The following is a 12,838-nucleotide window of genomic DNA, read 5'->3' as shown; positions in this document are numbered from 1 at the left end:
TACTGTTGAATAATTTGGTGGGTATCACCAACCCCTCCTTTGTGGTCATTTTTGATTGGTAATGGAGTAAAACCTTTATCACTAAATGAGCGCAAAAGATGAATATACGATTAGCTGAAGTCGTTTGGGCGTAAAGACGCGCATTTTTTAAGACGTATGAAAAACGTTAGAGGATAACTCATGGGGTTAATATTTGTTTCGTGAATGGATTTTAATAATGTTGGTCCTATCCTGCATTTCATTCTAGATTTATAAATAAAATAAATCATAAAATTCTTTTTCGTAAATATAAAAATATTACTGACATGGTTCCTTTTCTAATGTTAAGCATAGTTAACTTAAATCACACACTTCAAAGAACATTGTGAACTACTATTATATTATATCCTTTATTGAAACGGCTAGTAAATTACCTAGTATTCACAGTAGGTTATTGTTTATATGACCGACGGCACACCATTCCTTGATATTAATTCTCGAAACCTAACAAATGCTACATTCTGGCTCAATTAGTTACCATAGACACCGTATACTATAACCACTGCGTAGTATACGTTGCTATGACAGCATTTTAGTCTTTTCCTCAAGTCGCAAAAATACAAACCGTTACATTTCTTGTTTAGGTTTATATCAATTACTTAGTGTATTAGTTAAGATCGATTTTCATTCACTCTTATGCTACCATTTGTGTTTTCAAATAACTATAGTCTAATATAGCAAAACTATGGTCCATTCGGTTCGTTTGTGACGAAAGTTAGCAATTACTTTTCAAACGTTTATTTTGCAAAATATGGTCGATTTTCTTGAAACTGGTAACGTTGTGGGCAAATTCTGCAGGTGATGCGTGTAATCATCAAATGTCTCATTCTCATTATGTTTTTATTGGATAATAATAGCAATGGGCCACGTTTTCATAAATAACAAGGATACATTTTCATCAAAATCGGTATAGAAAGGCAGAGGTTGAATCAAGTATGCTTATGTCGCTACATTCTAATCCCTTAGTTCTAACTGCCAACGACTGTCAAATTTTAATGCTTGGTCAATATTCGGTCAAAACGCGTTTTTATGCCAACTTTTAGTATTCTGTGACAATGAAGCCCAAAGGTATTCATTCTATTTATTGGAAAAAAACATTTAAATTATTATTTAAATTATCCAAAATAAAATTATATATCAACAATAATGAGCTTACTCTTAGGCTATAGTCATGATTTTGATAGTTTAGATAGCTTGTGTCAAATTAAAATTACTACAATTTTAAAACACATGCAAAGTTTTGGCCCATTTCCCTCAAATTACAAAAATGTTAAAATTTGACTTTTATTGCCAGTTCGAACTAACTAAAGGATTTTGAATTAGCTATGGTTCATTAGTAAAGTAAAACAAGATCATATTTTTGTAATCCATCAAATTATGTTTCTGGAATAAGGAGTAGAACAAGTGATTAGGTCACTCATTACGCGTTTTAGTGCACCGAGCCCGTAATTAAGACAAGTGTTAAACTTGTTACATCAACGTAACTTGCACGTATGGGACTGGAATGAACGTTTTTCAGACAAGCCTTAATTACCAGTGCTATGCCTTGATTAGGCCTATCTAAATAATACACTGTACTTACTTGTTGCGCACTCTGTTCTTGAAGTATCATTTTGTTCTCTAGCGAAGCTTTCATTTCCAAGAAAGCTCTCCTCTGTTTCCTGTCCGTCCCCAGGAATGAGATGATACCAACTATTATTGCACACATATAAAGAAGCAAATTCGCTGTGATCTGAAAAGATATCAATAATATAATAAACAAAATTGCACAAATGTATTTGAAATAATATTTCATCATTAAGAAAGAATGAACAGTTTACCAACCCAAAGTGTTACAATTAAACATGACAACAAATAAACAAAAATCACGCTCGGCACACAACCCAACTTGAAAAAAGCAAGGGAATGAACCGGCATGGGAATCGAACCCACGACCTTCATCATTTTTATTGTCGTCATCATCGTCGTCGTCATCTGTCTTTTCTTGTTTACCTTCTACTTTCCTTCAGGTACCAGAAAATCATCACTGGTCTTTACAATCCAGGAATCACTTAATTAAACTATTGCATTCTAAAATTTGAAACTACATACCGTAAAACCTCGTCTTCAAGCAAATATAGTGTTCTTTATGAAAGTTAAATTTTAATTCGAAACAGGCGTATATGCCAATACAATAGATTGGTCTTAAAACAATACTTGTTTGTATGCTTGGATCCGTAATTTATTTACTCAAACTTCATAATGGCGCCTGAATTAATGTAGCTTTCATCAGAAGCACTGTATATGCTTGTAGACGAGGTTTTACGGTATTTTGAACAAAATATTGAACAGGTAAATCAGAGCTATGTGATTGGTTTCACTTTTAGACAGGAATAGCGAGCTTCACGTGGCTAATTTCCTTGGCAAGAGAAACAGTTCGCTCTTTTGCAATTTTTTTGAAATCTTTGTAAAATATTGTATAAGACTTAGCTATGGTATTTGTTTTATTTTTATTCTATTTATTCCGTAAAGTATAATGGTGTTATCACTATCCATTAGAAAATGATGTGTTTTATCCCGGATATCGCAGATCCAATACCACAGTCAAACAGATCATGTCATGACATCTATAAGAAAATATATGAGCAACCTAATATGGAAAAAGGTCAAGTGTGTTTGTTAAGCAAATCTCACAGACGGAAACGAGTGGATTACAGGAGGAAAGCTCACCTTATGCAAAGCAAATCTTTAAGTGAGATTTGTCAAGTCTGGGACCAGTATTAGTACAGGGTGTCTCTAACAAATATGTACCGTCAGAAAGTTTGATTTTTGGATATTTTAATGCCTGAATTATATATATAAAACTAAATAATTGATGGGGAATAAAACGATTATCACATGAATTTTGACAATTGAATACATGAATACAAAAGCCACCTAAGTCCATGCGAAGTTATTTTGAAAGAAAAACCTGTGTATCATTTTAATTCCTTCAGTTAGATTTATCTGGTCAATATGGTAAGTTTTACGTGCAAATGAGTGGATTAACCTGTATTAGGTATGACGATTAGCATTTCAGGGACTTCGTGGGGTTCATTTTAAATTTTGGACTTAGGTGGTTTTTTGAATCATATACAAAGACAACAATGTTAGAATGAGATTACCACTAGTAAGATAATACAAAATAAAGCACACAGGTATGTATAATGTTGATAAGCATTCTGCCATGTAATATAACCACACACTTTCCTTTATTAAGCCCATTTTTTGTTCAAAAGTCATTCTCCAGCAATGAATGTGTTACAAGTGGACTTTTATACATACTGGATTTCAATCAATGTGTTACAAGACTCAAATCATGGAATTGGGTGATTCTTTCATACATGCTATCTTTCACATGCCCAATAGACACAGAGGATGAATTTGAGTTGTTCTTTCATGCATATAACAGGCCTTTGTATAGCAACAATTTCCCATGCTTAACTCAATTTGGCCAAAGTATGGACTTAGGTGGCTTTTGTATTCATATATTCAATTAATTGATTAATGATTGCATTATCAAATATTAAAAAAACACATCTTATTTTGAATCCATTCCAATGAGTCAAACATAAACTACACTACCAGATTACTATTGCGACCTACTACACGGGTACACCGTCGATAAGGTACTTGGCTGGTATTGTACAGTACCAGGGGAGTACCATTGTAGTACCAGTGCAACACCACCGGTGGGTCCGATGCAGTAGCAGCATTGATACTGTGCAGGTACTATGTGTGTACCGTCCAGGTACCTTGGCAACGGTGTACTTGTGCAAGTGCCGCGATAGGAATCGTGTAGTGTACATATTGAACAATCATGACAATAGGGACCTCGTTATCAGTACATCAATATATACTAGCCACTAAATGTTTGATATGATCATTTATTTATTATATACTTGGACAATGGCAACAGCTTTAATATGCATATAAACTGGCCTCAAAAAGAAACTTATAATTTTTTCACAAGGTCATATCTTAAAATCCTGTCCATAAAAATGAAAAGAAATTGCACACAGGATTACATCAATACTCTACTCTAAACACTGGTCAGTAACCAAACAACAGCAAAATGCACTGACATGGAACAGCTTCCTGGACCACATTTACAGCCCAATAATTGGCACCCAACACAAGAAATCTGTGAGTAAATGGAATAGTGTGGAACAAGACCGGTTTCTTGAAGAAAGTGTGTGAAAAGCAGAAGCAGCCCCGTTACACGCTATTCCACTTACTCTTTTGAAATAATCACCTGTGTAAGGATCTTGTACGCATTCTCACAGATTTCTTTTGCTGGGTTCCAATTAGTCGCCTGTGAATGTGGTCCCGGAAGCTGTTTTGTGCCAGTGCATTTTGCTGTTGTGTCAGTTGGACATCTGCTTGGTTACTGACATGTGTTTAGAGTAGAGAATTGAAGTAATCCGGTGTGTAATTTTTGTTCATTTTTATGGACACGATTTTAAGATATGACCTTGTGAAAAATTATACGTTTCTTTTTGAGGCCAGTTTATGTTTTATATATTTTTTAACACAGATTTTCGTTTCAATTTCAAATTATTAATTTTGGAAGTTTTTCTTCTATATGTACTTTTGTGTCAAATTAAGGGCGCTATTTACATATAGTCTTTACATTTTATGATAAGAAGTTTTTAAAAAATTCCCTTGCCATTTATTAGTCTTTTTCTGATGTTCTAATACCATTATATAAGTGTCTATCCATTGTAAAGATGTAAACAAGATTTAAGTTAAATAGCGCCATCATTGTTTAACCTTGCTTAAAAATGACTACAGTCTTAATGTCACCAACCAACTGTGAGCGCTTCAAGTAACTTAATTTGTTCTTTGTGACCAATTTAGTTCCCAACACATTTCAATTATCAATTATCAATTAACCTAGATGGAAATAAGTCCAATACAGCTCAAAACTCTCGACGGATGCATACATGTCATGTTGATCACAACTGCCATTCTTTTGGCCATATGAGGGTGAGGTCTTACCACCTTTTCATTTTAAACGATGGTAAAATAGAACCATCTGTAGGATAGGGTTGAATATGAATACCCTCATATGGGGTTCTCCAAGATATACAGAACTAGCATGGGTAGGCGCCACAGACGACTATGTTTATAGAAGTATGTCTAGAGAAGGGTGCATTACCGGTACAGTGTGTTTCAACTTACTATTGCAACCTCCTTATACCTATTTATCATCTTTATAGGTTTACCACCCATGAAACACAGTGGCTCGGCTCAAAAAATTCATAATGCATATAATTAAAGACCAAATTAAAAAGACTACTTTGCGTCTGACGTCAGGGCAAAGGCGCGACGTGATTGGTTACTGAGCTACGCAGTATAACATTTTTGCTCTGGTTAACAGGACGTCATACGCAAACTAGTCTTTTGTAATTCGGTCTTCAATTATAATAAAAGTGTCTGTAAATCCAATTGTTATATCACAGACTTACTAGGTGGGTCATGTGACTCCTTTTGTTATAATACTTTTGTTACGTCCCTAATTTGATTGACATAATTTATAATTATAGCAGGCACTTTAGCAAAGACTTGAACCGAGCCAGTTTAGTGTATCTAATATTCCAGATTGTGCTACAGATGTATAAATGATAGATATACAACTTCTACCCATTTCAGGACTTAAATCAAAATTTGTTACGAATTTTGATGACGTGCCCTGAAGTCAAGTGGACAACACTTGCCCATCAAGCCTTGAAAAAGAAAAAAGAACTCGACAAAAATGCTGATAACCGCCATGCTTCGGAATTATCTCGCAACGAAATAGTTTTATGCATCTTAAATGAACGAGTACCTGAAAAGTGTCGAAACCATTCCTAAAAAATCATAAGCAACGTGCAATACGGTCAGTTTTAATACTGGAATTAGTGGCAAAGTTTAATAAGGCGAATGAAGGTTATCATGCGAAATATTTTGTTCTATAGAATATTAGATTTTTTGGAAAAATTTACACTTGCAAGTAAAATATCATTGGAGCCTCATTTTATCTGCTAAAATTTTGTCTAAAGGGTATAAGTAGCATCAGATAGCATTTTTACAACACCACTATTTTCGAGAAAATCTCACGGCATATTTCAGTTTTGTGAACTTATTTACTTGCAAAATAGTTAACGACTGCAGTCTATATTAAATCAATGTCCTTTCCAAGATCACCATAGTGAAGATTATCTATTTAATTGAATTAAATTTGGAAGCTATTTGACTACTTCGATATAACACTCAACGCACCTGCAATGTGTGCGACTTATATTGGCATGAGTATGTGCCGCAGGTGACTATGTCCATTATAGAAGTGGGGATGGGTAAACTCAAGAAAACCTGCCCATATATATTTTGGCGGGAATCTTCCATGAAACGGTGGTTCTGCTAAAATCTGTCAAAATGCATACTAATACTAAAGTATGTAATTCCAATTGTTCGGGGGTTCGTTTGTCTCCTTTTGATAGTGCTTTTTGTTATATTCCTAATTAGTGTTGACTCGTATGTACTGGTAGTCTATTCCTTTTGTGAAAAATAGACTACATTACAAAAACAAACAAAAGCTATTGAATAAGTCAGTTCAGTAAAGGTTTACACCAGGCCAGTCCTTTCAGATTGTGCTGATTATGTATAAATCAATGGCAGACAGCAACATTGATCCACAGGCAAAATCTTATAGACTATGTATGTGCATTAATTGATTTTCCAAATTTGTGGAGGTAATTTTGAGGAGCATATAAAACTACTTTTTGAATTGATAAGGTTCATTGCGTGTAAGCTAATAGGTGTAATGATTATTTAAGTAAATTTAAAACAATACCCACCCTATTTGCCTAGTTGTATCAAAATGTATCACAAAATTAGTATTTTTCCTCATTGTAAATGGAATTTGATTTGCTTCAGCGTTACCTTAGACTAGTCGAAAAGTATTAAAAAGTGGCTGAAGCGAGTATTATCGATTTCCCGTGTGTAGTTCATTGTATAGCGTCGGATGTTATATATCTTCCTTTTTGCTCTGGTTTCAAAAGTAGCAAAACGATAATTCAGATCAAAAGGTAATATCAAATCGGTTTTGAACTATATTACGGAAAGAAAAACCTCATTTGGATGATGGAGTATAATTACATCCGATCAAACCGTAGTATTTAATAACCATATGAGATAATAATGATCATTTAAACGTAATTTAACCTTAACGATAGTTTAATAATTATGTACTGTTCTCAATCTCATCTATCGTTGAATGGCATTTTCCAAACCTATTTGTAAGAATAGTGAAAAATAATACCGTGTTAAAGGCTTGATATTGACATTTTGAGCGAAATTGAGTTGAATGGATTATGAAATTATTATTTTAAACCTATTTTACATCTAGTAAAAGCAATTCATTAAATTTTAATAAATAATCAATTTACACAAACTGACAGAATTATGTAACTTATGCACAATGTCACTTGCACCAAACCCCTCAATGTATTTTGCTTTTCTTTTGCTAAACTACAAATAAAAAACATTTCATTTAGAATATTATTAATTTTCATTGTTGTTGCAAAACATGTTCAAATTATAAACCACAACAATTACAGTAATTAAATATATGAAGAGCTTATTTCCAACCCGTGTTAAGTCCACAAACACATGTGTCTGATTTACCTGTGCGATATTGCTATGGGTTGTGATGCCGTATATAGATTTCACAAGGATGCATACGGGTCTATAAATTAATGCAAAGGAGTCTATGAATTCACAGTGCCCCGATCTGTTATACACATACGCAAGAACACATTACATATACAAACTATAATAGGACTATACTGATGCCCTTTTTTGTTCTCCGTAAAAATACCCTATTTTGACTTTAAAACAATGGCGTAGTAATACTTGTACAGCATATCGTTTGAATGTTTTGCAATATGCAATCGTAATGAATGGTAAACATCATTACGAGCAGAGCATCAAATCTTCCTATCACGATGTCTATGAACACGTTAAGAGCAACTAAGATTGTGTAATGTAACAAGATGCATATCACATGGGAGTAAGTTCTGCCCTGATTATATTCTGTAGTAACACACTCATTATGCACAGTGAACATTCAAATATTTCAGACCTGCAACCAGCATTCTACCGACAAACCCCACGCAGACACAAACACGCCGGGAGACAGAGTAACATATAAACACCCAACACCCCGTCAAATGCACTTCTATTGTCGGCCGTGAGAGACAAAAGGTCTCTGACTCTGAGACCTTTCTCTGTTTTTGAGACATTTCTCTGTTTTTGAGACCTTGCTCTCTTTTTGAGGCCTTTCTCTCTTTTTAAGACCTTTCTCTGTTTTGAGACCTCTCTCTGTTTTTGAGACCTTTCTCTATTTTTGAGACCTGTCACTGTTTTTGAGACCTTTCTGTGTTTTTGAGACTCATCTCTGTATTTGAGACCTTTCTCTCTTTTTGAGACCTTATTGTACTATTGAGACCTTGTTTTGTGTTTATTTCTGAGACCTTTAGGTGTTTTTGAGACCTTAATGGACTTTTGAAACCCTTGTGTGGTTTTGAGACCCTTTTGGACCTCCCGGCCGCCTATACACTTCAGACACGCAACCTTGCTCAGATATGTTCATGATGCAAAAATCTATCATGACATTTAAAATAATATTTCATTAGACACCAGGGAAGTTTCCTGCAAAATGCAACATTCAATGAAAATGGAAATGTCACTGTAGAAGCAGACCCTCAAGTTGAATGGAAGGCACGGAAATTAGAATTGAACATTGATACTATCATTATATAATATGTACCACACGTTTAAGGAAGTGTAAATTTACAATAAGTATCGTGTGGTAAATTAGCTTTTGGGCGTATGTTGGGTCAAGCTTCCCATTGCCAGGTTTAATATTGCAAATAATCATGACGCAGTTATGCAAAAAATTGTCGTCATCGCAACCAAAATGTAATCAATGGGGCCAACAACATCAAAGTGCTCCGATTTGACGAAAAAAGGTGTCAGAATGTTCTTTTTGATAAAAAAAAAACAATTTAAACAACGATACAGTCAGTCTACTCTGAAGTACAAAGTACCGACGCGGACGCACACATTTTGCCGACTTTGAAGGTACGCATACCTCAGCAGAGACACAGCACTGCGCATTGTTTACGCGCTGTATACGCGAGCATTGTCACTTTGTACTTCAGAGTGGACAAACTGTAGGATACACAATTTTGAATGTTTCGTTACCTAGGTACCACAGCAAAATAGGTCAAGTACCATTGAGGCCTGTTGACTTTGACCTATTCTGATGCATTACGTAGTTAATTAAACATCCTAGAGTGTGCAATCCTCTTTTTAGTTGAATTGTTTTATTAAAACAAACATTGTGACATCTCGTTTGTCAACATCGGAGTACTTTGATGTTTTTGACCTTCATAGAGACGAAAACGTGACTTTTGACATCGTCGTTAATAACTCAAGACTACAGGAATACATTGGAATGGTTTTAAACACAATTTGAGCAAGTTTAAAATTTGACTATGTGTAAAGTTCGATGACCTTTTCTGCCAAAAGCTACTCCGGTTCAATTGCTATCAGGCAGTTTTGTGTAGCCCATGATGTCAACTACCTATGGTAGCAGTGTAGCATTGCCCCCCCCCTCTGGTACCAAACACGCCATCTTAGGGGGTCAGGCTCACACACTAAAATGGATCAGAGTAGGTTCTCCTGTAACTGGATGTCTCCCAAAGTCGTATTTGTTGTCGTTCATTATAGGCATAACAATACCCCCTGTATTAATTGCCAGTAACATTTAAGACCCATTCGGTGATCCCAGCGAAAGAGTAAAAAAATATGTAACTGTTTATCAATTGCTTAAAAGTGAAGTATATGTCATTCAAATTGATTAATTTGGTATTTTTGAAATGAAAAAAATGACAAAAAACAAAACAAAGAAAACAGCAGTATTGCCGAAGTTGCAGCCCATTCAAAAACATTTAGCTAATTTATATACACATTATATATAGATGAGTTGACATTTGTTTGCATTTGATACGCCCTCTGTTATCTGAGATCAAAACTGCCAGGCAAAAAACACTATAGTTTACATGGAAGAAGTTGATTTTTCTTCATTTACTTTGGTTTCAAACCAAATACTACTAAAAATGTTATCAAACTTGTTTACAAATGCACCAAGCGATATACATAGTATCACAGAAAAACTTCAATGGTTTTTAAAAGTTGGGGTTTGAAGAGATTTATGTGGTCTGTCATAGACACTCCTGTGTTATTTTGCCTGGCTTGAAACAACAGAGGGCGGTCTGAATGTAAACATGTGACATCATAGGTCGACTCATCTATAAATTACAGATTTATGTAAATTCCTTATTTTTGTCTTAAATACGTGGCTTTGTTATATCATGGCTATGTTAACACATTTATGACAATGACAAAGGTACCAAAATCTGAATTTTGATGATTTTTTCGATCGTCCGAATAAGCAAATCACTGAATGGGCCTTTAAAGTGGCAAGTAATGCTTTGTCCTACATCACAAGTGACAGGAAATTCAGATTGTTCAATCTAGAAACCATGCTCACTTTATGTATATATCACTGGTTAATCAAGTGGTAAGTGCAAGAACGTCGCAGCTGCAATAGCTGTCAGTTGTCATATTGTTAGACATCTCTCGATCTCATTTCATAAGCAGGTAAAAGGAAATCACTATATGTTCCTTTAAATGTTATATGAACAAGTCCTCAAAATAATACTCACACGTGAACTTACAATCACTACCAGTTCATGCAGATGTAGTGACATATCTATTTCATCCCATTCCACGGAACTGATTGTATTGTAATCCTCATGACGTATCTAACTTGCGCCCAGAATTAAATGTACCATATAGCCAACAACAACAATGAAAAATAAATTTGATGGTGAAATGCTTCAGAACAGAATGACATTCAATTATGTCTGTTACTATTCCTTGTTTTATAACAAATTAAATTCCAACATAAAACTGATCAATTTATTATTGTACTTGTATTATATTTACTGATAATGTTACACCATCCGCAATAGTTAAAAAAACGATTGTCTATAATGATAAACGTTGCGTGGTATAATAATTGCCTACAGGACAAGAGGTACTAGGATACATTATCCCCAATATACCCCTATCCCTGATTCCCTGTGTGTGTCCATTTTTGTGCTCTTTGCACGAATATGTGTCACTCCATTATAATTTCACAAGTTTAGATTCGATAGGTCCAAACATTCTGAGCGCTTCGCGCTAATTTATACTATAAACAATATTAGGTAGCTAAAATGTGCTGTATTAACTATACTTCAAGATTTGTCTTCACCCCCGTCCCTCAATATGTCAAAAAAATCTAATTGACTGTTAAAATCATGATAATAAGATAGTTGCCAGCGTGGTCTATTATGGTCAAATGAGTATGTGCGCGAATACAGAAATAATAAAGCTTAGAACCTTGAATATAGTAAATTGAATCATGCAATAGGAAATTGTACATTTATTTTATTATTACAGGCCAACAGATAATTCACTACCTAAAAGAAATGCAGTACAACAGCATCAAGCCTTAACAAGTTGTATAAACAACATAAACATGTTTAAAAAGGTGCATAATAAACATAAACCTGTTTAACACCTGCTGTTGTTTCGGTAATTCGTCTCTGGCTAGTTTACTTTCAAAACAAGAGTAGTAGTAGCTGATTTGGAGCTTGGAAAGGCGATGGATTTTGTATGTAGAAAATGTAAAGTCAACATGGAACTGTTTAATAAAACATTTCTATCACGTTTTGCTACCAGTTTAAGTAATTCAGAAAAAAAAAATCTACAGTCTCCTATACAATAGATTTCGCTGAAGTTAAGGTTTAATTCTCAACTTTCTGTGTTATAAAATCATAAAGGACTTACCTAATAACAAAAAGGTACAGAACCGTAATACTCACTACACCTAGCAGCACTTATCATTTATTATAATTTATATTCAATCAATCGAGATCCATTTTTCGTCACGTGTTGAGCTTCAAATTTTCTATAATTCTGGTTACCCAGCAAGTTAGTTAATTAATTATTAATTAATTAACTTTTTTGTGGCCTAAGTACAAAATTCGTAATTTTCTTTTAATTCTCACATTATGTATAAATATTTTGATCTAGAAATCCACAAAAAATCCAGAAATCATTAGGGATTTATAAATTGGGTTCTATGGCAAATTAATAATGCACCTATGACATTTTGATACTAGTAGTTTCCAGTACACTAATATTATATATACTATGAATCCTATGGCATGGATAATTATGATGGTAAGGCAATATCAGTATCTACGACAACCAGTAAACACCACAAAGCATGAACAATTGACTTTCAATTTTCCTAATAACAGCACGTATTACCAGGTATATTTATATACAATACCAGTTATTGGATATTTATTATGCGCACGTTCTGGTACCTAACATGACTGTAATTTATATTATAGTTATCGTTATTATTATTATTATATTAATTATTGCTATTATTATTATTATTATTATTATTATTATTATTATTATTATTATTATTATTATTATTATAGTAGTAGTAGTAGTAGTAGTAGTAGTAGTAGTAGTAGTAGTAGTAGTAGTAGTAGTAGTAGTAGTAGTAGTAGTAGTAGTAGTGGTAGTAGTAGTGGTAGTAGTAGTGGTAGTAGTGGTAGTAGTGGTAGTAGTGGTAGTAGTGGTAGTAGTGGTAGTAGTGGCAGTA

At 34.1% G+C, this 12,838-nt stretch overlaps 1 protein-coding gene across 1 annotated transcript in view; it reads right to left on the bottom strand.

The window, feature by feature from the left end:
• The window catches only part of LOC140162638 (adenylate cyclase type 3-like), a 129,497-nt gene that overhangs the window by 31,601 nt on the left and 85,058 nt on the right, over positions 1-12,838 (bottom strand). The window contains 1 exon segment of the mRNA XM_072185912.1: positions 1,622-1,771. Within this exon segment, the coding sequence (XP_072042013.1) occupies positions 1,622-1,771 (150 nt within the window).

The sequence above is a fragment of the Amphiura filiformis genome, chromosome 10 (genome assembly GCF_039555335.1).
Source record: "Amphiura filiformis chromosome 10, Afil_fr2py, whole genome shotgun sequence".
NCBI classification, from domain to species: Eukaryota; Metazoa; Echinodermata; class Ophiuroidea; order Amphilepidida; family Amphiuridae; genus Amphiura; species Amphiura filiformis.
Note: the sequence above shows the minus strand (reverse complement) of the source record. Positions and strands in the feature narration are given on the sequence as shown.